The 12751-nt window shown below is 36.7% G+C and overlaps 1 protein-coding gene across 2 annotated transcripts in view; it reads left to right on the forward strand.

Moving 5' to 3' along the window:
• Positions 1 to 10773, forward strand: part of LOC101736024 (roquin-1) — an 83788-nt gene extending 73015 nt beyond the window's left edge. Inside the window, exons 14-17 of one of the 2 annotated variants that reach the window (XM_038013532.2) lie at positions 395 to 597; positions 1623 to 1691; positions 3468 to 3554; positions 4815 to 10773. In XM_038013532.2, coding sequence (XP_037869460.1) covers positions 395 to 597; positions 1623 to 1691; positions 3468 to 3554; positions 4815 to 4880 — 425 coding nt within the window. In that variant the 3' untranslated portion in view covers positions 4881 to 10773. The remainder of the gene's footprint in view (positions 1 to 394; positions 598 to 1622; positions 1692 to 3467; positions 3555 to 4814) is intronic. The other variant, XM_038013535.2, reaches the window with a different exon arrangement.
• Positions 10774 to 12751: the final 1978 nt, after the last annotated feature.

Below are 12751 nucleotides of genomic sequence, written 5' to 3' on the forward strand. Positions count from 1 at the left end.
TCTACTCGAAGATCGAGAGAAAGAGACCGCGCGGGCGCAGTCTGGCAAGATGGTTCGACCAAATCCGCACCACACTAGAGATCCCATTCTACGACGCCCTTTATGCGGCCAATGATCGGAGGCGCTGGCGGGACATTACAAGAAGTAAAATCATGTCGAAGTATAATGATCACGACCCTCAGCAACAGGCGAACGACGCGAGGAGGATCCATCTACTGCAATAAAAAACCTAGAAGCGCTTAGAGTTGTCGAAGGAGGCTAATAGTATTATCTAATCATAAACAGCCGGTCTGAACAATTACCACTAGCAAGAATTACTGGTCAAAAAATCATCGTTATTCCATTGCTGTTGGAATAGCTATATTAGTAACTCGTTTTGTTCTGATTTCGTTAGGAGCAGCGCCAATCCAGTCCCCGATCGACATCCGTTCTGAATTGCGATCCGACATCCGCGTGAACATCCCGGCTCCGCAGTATCCTTCGATGCATCACGTCCCGAGGACCGAAGTGACCTGGCCAGTTGGGCCGATGCCCCCGATATCCCAGATGTCTCAAGGACAACAAGTGCCCCCCGGCCCACAGGTGCCTGTTACCGATGTTAGTAGATTATTTACTGTATTCTCCCAGGCTGGAAGCAACTGACGCAGATAGGAGACCATTAGAAATAAGGCCCACGCTAATTAGTCGGACCATCGCCAAATGTTTTTAAGCGCAAACTCGGATTTTCGATTACTTCTACTGTATCGTTTTTTTAGTGTGTAGACCGGTGAACGAACCCACGGCCCACTCGATGTTAAGTGGCATCGCATTATAACATAATTTATTATTATTGCTTAGATGTGTAGACGAGCTCACAGCCCACCTGGTGTTAAGTGGTTACTGGAGTCCATAGACATCTACAACGGAAATGCTCCACCCACCTTGAGATATAAGTTCTAAGGTCTCAAGTATAGTTACAACGGCTGCCCAACCCTTCAAACCGAAATGCGTTACTGCTTCGCAGCAGAAATGGAGTACCTATTCCGTTCGGTCATACATACATTAACATACATTAATATCAGTTGTACTGCTACACCGCTGGTCACAGTCGAATATTCTCTTTAAACTCCTACAACCATTAATGTACACGTCCTTACGGATCCATCAGATCCAAAAACTCTTAGCTTTAGACCCTCTCTTAGCATTAGGCCTTCAACTCTAACGCTAGGAGCAGGCTTAGGGACCCCGGTAACCCAACTCATCGTACTCGGCAAAAAGTCCGTCGTGCTACCTAACCCATGCATCAGCTCGCTGAGTTTCCCGCCGGATCTTCTCAGCGGGTCGCGATTCCGATCCGGAAGTAGATTCATTCGCGAAGCAGTTCCTCTTGAGTTGTTAGGTCTCCTTTGGAGGCGCTCGGGCAGCTGTTAGCAAATCCCACCCCTCCTTTGCTAAGCCTTTGCTCGCCCACCTGTCCTGGTGAAACTGAAAAGGCCTCCGGGCCACCAGTAAGTAATCCTTAAGTCATAAAAAAACCATTGCTGTATATCGACCAATGAAAATGAGGGCCAAACAACCATATTTATTTTGAGGGCCAAACGACCATATTTGTTTTTAATTAAAAAATTGCCCCTCCCAATTAGGTATACGCTTTCGAAAATATCCGTGATGCTCTGCCAACTGTCGCTCGCAGCTCGGCCCCTTTAGACAGGGTAAGTGCCATGATTATTGGGATATTTTCTGTTTGTTGATAAATCTTTTAGCTAGCTGATGTGGCAGTGGATGGGTCCACATAACGCGCAGATCAGACGCACAATGAGATAGGAAGATCCTCGAGTGGAGACCATGTACTGGCAAACGCAGTGTTGCCATCTACCTGGTGGAAACCGCTGGGTCACGTCGGATGCAGGCGGCGACGGACCGGCCCTATTGGAGATCGATTGGAGAGACCCATGTTCAGCACTGGACAGCTATAGACTGAGATGATGATGAGATAAATCTTCATATTTACAGTTATATAACTTTAGGTGTCCATAATGTCCAAATCTTAAAATTTAACATTATAATGTCGTTTTTCATTTTTTTACTTAAACAATTAATTGAAGACACGAGTGAATGAAGATGTTAAATGCCATTTTTGAGTTTTTAAATTGAATGAAAGTGGAATGTGCCTATAAACCATATTAGACCTTAAAGCTCCAGGTTTAAAAGCTACTTTTAGAAATTACATGTGATGAAGGAGTTAGGTACGAAGAAAAAGTTTAAACTGTAATTAATTGTGATTGAATTAAATGAAACGAAATGAGATGGCCTTAAATAGAATATGAATAAAACGGTGGTTATCTAGGTGGATATTTTAGAAGATCCCGAGGAATCGCGCTCGGCGGTTTTGTTTCTTGTTCACTTGTGCACTTTCACAGATGCTAAACGGTTTATAAACCATTGTTATTGCATATAAAAAAAAATTCAGGTCCGCTTGTTTATTATATATTATAATTATGATATATTAATGTAGGATTAGTAAGAAAGGAACGTATGAAAAGAGTGTGGAACGGAGCGCTAAAGCGAGAGAAAACTGTAAGAAAGGGAGAAGAGAATAACATTGAAATTGCAAGAATTGGTGGTAGGACCTCTTGTGAGTCCGCACGAGTAGGCACCACCACCCCGCCTATTTCTGCCGTGAAGCAGTAATCCGTTTCGGTTTGAAGGGTGAGGCAGCCGTTGTAACTATACTGAGACCTTACATCTTATATCTCAAGGTGGGTGGCGCATTTAAGTTGTAGTTGTCTATGGGCTCCAGTAACCACTTAACACCAGGTGGGCTGTGAGCTCGTCCACCCATCTAAGCAATAAAATTAGATGGCAAAGACGGTTGAAAAATGAGCAGGACGTAATTACACTGTTATTTATTAAATTATTATTATAATAGAATATTTTGGAATATTGGAAGTTTTATTTTATGCGCTGCGATCCCTATTCTATATTAATATTATATATATATATATATATATATATATATATATATATATATATATATATATATATATATATATATATATATATATATATATATATATATATATATATATATATATATATATTATTGAAGTGAAAACTTCTTTAGAATCGTTGTGATTTCAAACCGGATGCAACGGAAAAAACGACAGGTAAGAGACACAAATACAAAAATGTGTAGGATGAAGCCAGCAAAGAATGAGATAGAAATATACATACTATTTAATACAGCGCCATCTGTGAGATTTTTTAATACTAACGTGTGTATGAAAGCTCTTGTAGTGAATTTTAATTTAGGATTATACGTGAAATTAAAATATCAATTCACAGAGGGCGCTACCTTACAATTATTTACTAATGACAAAATTTTACATATACTTAAGACGTTTAGGATAATTGTATTTTAATTTTGGAAGTTTTCACTTCTACCACGTGTGAATTGCACACATGTAATATTTTTTTTCTTTTCTTAGCGTTTCCCATCCGATAGACGCGTCGTAGGATCCGAGCGTGGAGTACCTCCACCTCACCCGTCCTTTTTCGCGGACGGCGCAGAAGATGTGAGTATATTCGATTGATTCATATAAGTGAACCTATTTCGTTCAAAAAAACGTTGTTTACAATTTGAATTTGACTTTCACTAAAGAAACTATTTATTATCTTAAATGTTCACTCTAATCTTATAAAATATACATTTCTGATAGATTTAATTTGTTATCGTCAATCCATTTTCAATTAATTCAGGTGTTGGCGTTAATTACGAATCTACCTAAATTATTATACCTATTAGGATCGTTTCAAAAACTTGTGAATTTTGCTTAAAGCCTCCAAAAGATAGGTCTTTTTTACTATGGACATCACCAACGAAACAAAAACGCAGAACTTTTTTATTGCTTAGATGAGTGGACGAGCTCACATCCCACCTGCTGTTAAGTGGTTACGGAGCCCATAGACATCCACAACGTAAATGCGCCATTCACCTTGAGATATAAGTCTCAGTATAGTTACAGCAGCTGTCCCGCCCTTCAAACCGAAACGCATTACTGCTTCACGGCAGAAATAGACAGGTCGTCGGTACCTAGCCGTCCGGACTCACAAGAGGTCTTACCGTCAGTAATTACGCAAACTATAAGATTGCTGATTTGATTTTTATTGCACGATGTTATTCCTTCACTGTGGAAATCAATCGTGAACATTTGCCAAGTACGTATTTCATTAGAAAAATAGTTACCCGCCTACGGGATTCGAACACCGTCCACTTCGATAAAGCGGCACGACACGAGAACCCTCTCATCGTGGCCGCCGGTAACTACATTCCCGATCCTGCGGACAGAATGGAAAGCAGTCGACGTCGCCCAAAACACGTCATCTCGGATCCTCCCGATCCACTAACGGTGCTTCTAGGTACTTCAAGCACCGGTCACCGTTCTCGTCGAACCCGTCGCTTGCGACGAAGGGCTCGACGAGTAAATTAACTCTCAGACACAGCCCACTGAGTTTCTCGCCGAATCTTCTCAGTGGGTCGCGTTTCCGATCAGGTGGTAGATTCTGCGAAGCACGACTCTTGCTAGGGTTCGTGTTAGCATCGTCGTCAGGTTTGAGCCCCGCGAGCTCACCTACTAGTTAAGGTTCCGCTGGAATGGCCTCTCTAGGCTACCAGCTTAGGTAGGAAAAAAAAAAACGAACACCTTTGCATCGCTAGATACGAATGCACCGGACGTCTTATCCTTTAGGCCACGACGACTTCAAAATAATTGTATTATGAATAAATGTGAATAATTATGGAAATTGAATAATCATGGTGACATTTCTGTCGTTAGCAACTCGAAGAGGAGCTACTCGCTCTAGAGCGTCGCATAGACACCGAATTCAAAAGCGCTGATTAGACTCCAGCGTCGGAATACGTTCAGATGTCTGTCTCTGTGCATTACTTTTGCGTTTTGTTCACGGCTTTGTACTTCTTGGATAGATAATCGAAACAAAATCACTATTAACGAAAACAATACATTTCATCAAAGCTTCATGTTATTTAATACCCTATCGATCAATCGAGAAATTATATTAATTAAATGTATAAAAGATATAACTGTCAAAAGTTTTTTAATAAAAAATATGATAATAATGAGATCGTCCATTGGGCAGGCCTGGTCGTTGTTTTAAGTTAATGAATTTTAAACGGGTCGTATTTTATGTAATTTAGTGTTTTATTCTATTAAATTTTATTTTGTTTGTATTATAGTAATGACGTCCCATTGTATTATACATTCAGAAACGCGCAGTATTATTAAATACATATGTATATGGTCACAGGGAACTACTTAGCCGTGAACAATTTATTTATTTATAATTTTATTTTCTTGCCGAATGTGTTAAGTACTTAATTGTTTTAAATTGAATGACAATCAAATTATTATTGGCATGTTGATTTAGATTTTATTTATTCTTTAATTTGTATTAATACCATCACTTGCTTATAATTACGGAGTAAAGATATACGCATCTTATAAAATTGACATGTAAAATTAACACTCTTTTCGTGGGCTCACACGACCCATCTGGTGTTAAGTGGTTACTGGAGCCCATAGACATCGACAAAGTAAATGCCGCCCCATCTTGAGACTTGAATTCTAAGTTCCAGTTTGATTAGTCTAAGGTTCGGTTGCAATATTGCTACATTATTATAATAAATATAATTAAGGCTCCTTTATGAACTAGATACAGTCTAGCTATGTATGTAAAGGAATGTTTTAATTTAATTTTCACAAATCCAAAAACTATGGCTTAACTTGAATATGTATTTGCACAAAAGGACCGTTGACAAAACAATAGTTTTATAACATTTGATTAATAATCAGACCAGTAAAGCGGGAATTAAAAAAATAAAATTAAGCTTTTATTTCAGTTTGTACTAAAGCGTCTTTTTTTGTTTTTAAACTTATATTTTACTTAATTGAAAGTAACTTCGAATTGTTTTTTCTCTCGCTACCCTAAAATATAGCAGTATAAAAATAGCAGTATTAAAAATCTAATAATTATTATAAATCAAACTTAAAATTCCAATACCGTCGTGACAACGCAAGTGATGGTATTTAAATAAATTGTGCTCACATTATTACAATATTGACATGTAATTTAATTTTATGAAATTTTTAATATGATGTTTTAGAATGTATTATTATTCAATTTTTAATAGAGACGATATGAAATAATATTATGGAGTATTCCGAACTCTGTTTATTTAGATTTTATTTTATCAATGTGATTCTAAATGATTTTAAAACTAGACTACAAATTACAGATCTATATCGAAAATGATTTTAAAACTGGATAAAAAAATATATTTTTTTTTGTTTTTGCTTTGATTTCTGTCTCTGCGCTTACTTTTTTACTAACTTTACTAAAACAGCAGGAACACTCGATAAAACAATAATTGTATCATTGTGTAATAGTATCACCGACGTGCACAAATTTAAAAAGATCAATATACAGGGTGTAAATAGTTCGTTCTGAAATTCGAAGCCGGATTAAAGTAAATAACTGAAAACGATATTATTTTATTAAACCGACCATAAATACGTGAGGTATTTATTGAATTTCTACGAAACCATTTGCTGGATAGTCTCGCTTCCCCGGATAAAACAGTCTTCGCGCCTGCTTTTTTAAAAATAAACGTTGAATTTCGAATACATTTTTTCCCCTACCTAATCGTTGGTAGCTTAAGCAGCTATTCCGACTTTGCGTGGACCGGTAGGGTGAGTAGGGATATATAGGGGTAGGTGAGCTTTTTTTTATTTATTGCTCAAGTGGACGAGCCACTGCCCACCTGGTGATAAGCGGTTACCGGAGTCCATAGATATCTACAACGTCAATGCCGCCACCTACCTTGAGATATAAGTTCTAAGGTCTCATTATAGTTACAACGGCTGCCCCACCCTACAAACCGAAACGCATTCTCACGCACGCTTCACGGCAGAAATTGGCAAGGTGGTGGTACCTACCCGTGCAGACTGATAAGAGGTCCTACCACCAGTAATTATGCAGATTATAATTTTGCGGGCCTAATTTTTACTACACGATGTTATTCCTTCACCTGAGAAAATTGCTAACACTAGCCCTAGCAAGAGCAATGCTTCGCTGAATCTACTACAGGATCGGAATCGCGATCGACTGAGAAGATCCGGCGGGAAATTCAGCGGATTAATGAATAGAATTATTTCAACATACAAGTGTTTCTTTGTGATTCTTACTTTGTAGTTCTTAGCTCCCGGTCTTCAGTTTTTTGGAACGATCATATACACTCTGTATACAACAGTATGGATAATGCATGGCAGAGACCTAATATTGTACTTTTTTTAAGCTTAATGACCCATTAAAATATCTGTATGTACATAATAATATATATTTTTGTTTGTTTCTTGTTAGTTGTGTTCTTGTATATGTCATTGTGTAAAATTGTTTTATAGATTCTAATACAAAATAATAGGCTTTTCTTGTTTTATAAGTTGTAAGATGGAAAAACAACGTACACAAACAATATTTAATAATAATTGACTTTATTAAATTTTGTTATTTTAAAAATTATCAATATTAATTTTAGGTAAAATTACATACGAACATTGAAAACCGTTTCTCTAGTTTACAACAAAACGCACTCTGGTACGATCTTAAAATAAATTTAAATAAAAAAAAAAACTGAAATAAATCTATTATAAATAAAAGCATTAATAAAAATAAAAAGTCACAAAAAAATTAAATATACTAATTATGTGTTATAATGTAATATTCTGCGAGAATGTATATTAAATACAAGTTCAGTTTTGACGTCAGAGCACCTCTTCGTTTGCACTATTAATTTGTGAACGGCAATCAATCATTCGGTACATTATTATTTTTCTACAAAAAACGCAATAATTTTACAATCTGGACAGGCTATTTTTGAAATCTCGCCTAATGACCTAAAGGTCTCTGTCACCAGGTCATAAAATTAAAAAAAAAAACTCGCCTAAATTACATTTTAACGTTCGAAATTTAAATAGCACTATTTGATTTTTTACTTTAGACCAATCACATAAAGCATTGGAACCTCGAAAAATGGTAGTCGCGAATTCTTGATCCGTTCTTATGTTAGACGCCGTGTGCAATGTATATTGAACCCTAATGTCGTATTCTCAATTTTACTCATAATATCCGCGTATTTATAGTACACGTGTACGGTTCGCCAGTAATATGTAAATAATGATTGAATTAAAATGTATGAATTTGTGTGAGTTTTAAATCGGAAGTTTCACTTTCGCTTTTCGTTAAAATTAAAATAATTGGTTTATTTATTTATTGTTGTGATTATCTGTGGGCGCGTATCCGTCACCCTGGAGTTACGATAGGTGTATTTTTTATTTCACAGAAAGAACATTATTTATGTTTTTTTTTAAATATACTGTTGTTGTATAAATGTTCCATCTCTACGTTTTTAAAAGTGTGTATGATATGCGGTTTTGTATTCGTACTTACTGACTTATGAAATGCGCTTATGAGTCACGGCGTGACGCATTTGAGGCTTTGTGTCTGAAAAGCTTGAACATAACAATTTTTTTAAACGTATTTATTAGTCTTGAACGCACGAAGCCGACAAATGTGTGACGTTGGAATGACGTTAGTAGAATTAGGATGTGTGATTAGATCAGTGTATCGGAATGAATTCTAAGGCTGGTGACTCGTCGTATCGACTAAATGTTTAAAGTAAGGAAATTAATTGAAAAAACAACTCTACGCTGATTAGTTCGTTAACTTGTTTGCCTACCAGAAATTAAGATTTAAGTTACAATAGAATTTTAACTAATTATTCTCAAACTAAACTGATACTTTACTTGAATTTAGGCTTACACTTTTCAATAATGCAATATATATTTATAAATCCGTGGATAAAAATTTTAATCGAAACAGTCACCATTTATCGTTAAATATATCGATGACATATTTAAATATAACAAAATTTCAGTCCCAAATCAGCATAAAATATTCGGTAATACTAACGGAATCGTAATATAAAATTCTCAGAATAACCGTCCAGATAAATGTATCGATTGAAATCACAAAAACGTATATCTAACGCCAACCCGCCTATTTCTGCCGCGGAATGCCTTCATGCGTGGCTGTTTGAACGGTAGAACACCCTTTAAATAAATGGAGACTAACCTATGTCACGACTGTTGACGTTGACATACGAGCTGTCAAAATTGATTTTCGGATTTCGTGACGATGGCGCAATAAATCAATCCACTCGAAACTTAACTAACAGCTTAATTCAAACTTAAAATATATTAAAATAAAAAATGGCACTAAATAATATTAAAAAAATTATTAACTATTCAAATTTTTATTAATTGTATTGATTTTAATATTTCAAACGGCTTTTTCGTTTGTTCTAGTTAAAATGTAATTTTAAGTATAATGATTAATAAATATATAGTATAGGCGTCGAGTTGTTTTTTCACTTACATGTTTGTAATATTATTATTTATTGGAAGCTAAGACTTTCAATAACGTATACCTTGCATTTGTTTAAGAATGCATTATAATTTTTATTCTCTTACATTACGTAAATGTATGTTTTAAGAAATTGAACTAATTTAACTTAGTGTGATAAGAATATATTATGTATAAATTTTGTTACTAAATATGTATAGGGCCAGAACTCGAATCAAGAAAGCAGGTTTTAGTGCGACGTCTACGTCAAAAGTTCAGGCAAAATTTATATTTACCGACAATTCCAACGTTAATATCCGTCACGTTACATTTCAAAACGGATCCGATTTTAATTATGAGCATGCGTTGGTGGATCCAGGGGGGAGTCATGGGGGTCATGACCCCCCTGAGCTAGTTCCAGGACTTGAACTAACTTGGACTAATTGAAGAACATCATGATTTTATTTATTATCTATTGTTATCAAAATTAAATTATAAGTTCTTAACTTGCCCACGACTATGTGACCCCCGTCCTGGCGCCAAAGCTGGATCCGCCCTTGATTGTATCTTTCTTTTACCAATTTCGCGTTTCAATTAGGCACCGCACTAGAAGCCCGCGGTCTTTCGTTCTGCGCATCATCTTAAACTAAAGTTTTCAAACGGTGCATAATTTAACTATAATAATACTCTGTCTAGTTTTCTCATTAGACGGCAGAGGGTCGTAATGGTCAATTTAAGACATGCCGTGTTGGAGGATGTGATTCTCGCGACACACGCGACCGCGTCTGTGATTGTGTAGCGTCTACATTGCATACGAGAATATTTATATTATATACAATTTAGTTTTGGTTTCGTAATGTAACGTTCGCTTTTTACGAAACATTACAATTACATGTTATATGACCGTCCCGCTGGAAACATTAATTGATATATTCACTGCTGCCCACGAACAAATGGTACCGTTAATGAAAACCTTCCATTATTAAACTTAAAAAAAAAAACTTATCGATACATAACTAAGGATATCTACAATGTTAAAGTAATTAAATATGTGTCTATCAATATATAAATAAAAATAAAAACGAAATAAATGATTGTTGTCTGTGTGTGTTTATACTTAAATAATTGAAATGTATTATTGAATTTGAAAATAAAATAAAATTTAAAAATGTAACTATTGGTATTTGTTGTGTATCGAAGATAAGTGACCCGTGCATCTAGTTGATAGTGATTTTGTCATTAGAAGTTTCCTGTTTTTGTTGCATAGATGTGTTTTTATCATTATAAATCGATGGAATAAATTAATCAATGTGAAAATTGTGTTTCATTGTATCAGTTAATTCCTAAACCACTCAACTTTCGTATACATTGACAAAAACAAAAACATCTTCCCCATTTTTTTTATTTTTATTGCTTAGATGGGGGACGAGCTCACAGCCCACCTGGTGTGAAGAGGTTACTGGAGCCCATAAACATCTACAGCATAGACGCGCCGCTCACCTTGAGATACAAGTTCTAAAGTCTCAGTATAGTTACAACGGTTGCCCCACCCTTCAAACCGAAAGGCATTACTGCTTCACGGTAGAAATAGGCAGGGCGGTGGTACCTATCCGCGCGGACTCACAAGTGGTCCTACCACCAGTAATTACGCAAATTATAATTTTGCGGGTTTGATTTTTATTACACGATGTTATTCCTTCACCGTGGAAGTCAATCGCGAACATTTGTGATTGATATTAAAGAAAAAAAAGTAGCAACTATAGTTAGTACGTAAGATGAGCTAAGATTTTGTAACCTTATCCAGTAATGAGACTGCCGGCCTTCAAATGCTGGCAGGTACCTTTTACCAAGAAATCGGATAAGCAAATAGGTAAGTAGGTACCTTCCACTTGTTTACGAGCGACTCGCAAGAAGGGATTGCATCGTGTCTAAATGCAATTTGCAGAATTGATTAATTTGCATGTATGCAGGTGCCGTTGTGTTATGATTACGAGCAGCTTCTCGAGAGATCTAAAGACACGCCTAGATGGAACTGTTTGAAGAGAAATATTTTCACACGGAACCGTGATTGGTTTTGGCGTTTTTTTATTTTTATGTTTATTGCTTAGATATGTGGACGAGCTCACAGCCCACCTGGTGTTAAATGGTTACTGGAGCCCATAGTCATCTACGACGTAAATGCGCCACCCACCTAAAAATCAGTTTCGTCCATACTAATGTTATGAATGTGAGAGCGTCCTCCTTTCATGTCGAATCGAAGCAACGGATTGATGTGGATTTTTTTCAGTAATAGTATTATGTTAGAAGGTCACCGAAGCCGTGGGTAACCGCTTGTGATATTATAATTAATTACTTTTTTTATTGCTTAGATGGGCGGACGAGCTCACAGCCCACCTGGTGTTAAGTGGTTACTGGAGCCCATAGTCATCTACAACGTAAATGCGCCACCCACCTAAAAATCAGTTTCGTCCATACTAATGTTATGAATGTGAGAGCGTCCTCCTTTCATGTCGAATCGAAGCAACGGATTGATGTGGATTTTTTTCAGTAATAGTATTATGTTAGAAGGTCACCGAAGCCGTGGGTAACCGCTTGTGATATTATAATTAATTACTTTTTTTATTGCTTAGATGGGCGGACGAGCTCACAGCCCACCTGGTGTTAAGTGGTTACTGGAGCCCATAGTCATCTACAACGTAAATGCGCCACCCACCTAAAAATCAGTTTCGTCCATACTAATGTTATGAATGTGAGAGCGTCCTCCTTTCATGTCGAATCGAAGCAACGGATTGATGTGGATTTTTTTCAGTAATAGTATTATGTTAGAAGGTCACCGAAGCCGTGGGTAACCGCTTGTGATATTATAATTAATTACTTTTTTTATTGCTTAGATGGGCGGACGAGCTCACAGCCCACCTGGTGTTAAGTGGTTACTGGAGCCCATAGTCATCTACAACGTAAATGCGCCACCCACCTAAAAATCAGTTTCGTCCATACTAATGTTATGAATGTGAGAGCGTCCTCCTTTCATGTCGAATCGAAGCAACGGATTGATGTGGATTTTTTTCAGTAATAGTATTATGTTAGAAGGTCACCGAAGCCGTGGGTAACCGCTTGTGATATTATAATTAATTACTTTTTTTATTGCTTAGATGGGCGGACGAGCTCACAGCCCACCTGGTGTTAAGTGGTTACTGGAGCCCATAGTCATCTACAACGTAAATGCGCCACCCACCTAAAAATCAGTTTCGTCCATACTAATGTTATGAATGTGAGAGCGTCCTCCTTTCATGTC

The sequence above is a fragment of the Bombyx mori genome, chromosome 1 (assembly GCF_030269925.1).
Source record: "Bombyx mori chromosome 1, ASM3026992v2".
Lineage (NCBI taxonomy): Eukaryota > Metazoa > Arthropoda > Insecta > Lepidoptera > Bombycidae > Bombyx > Bombyx mori.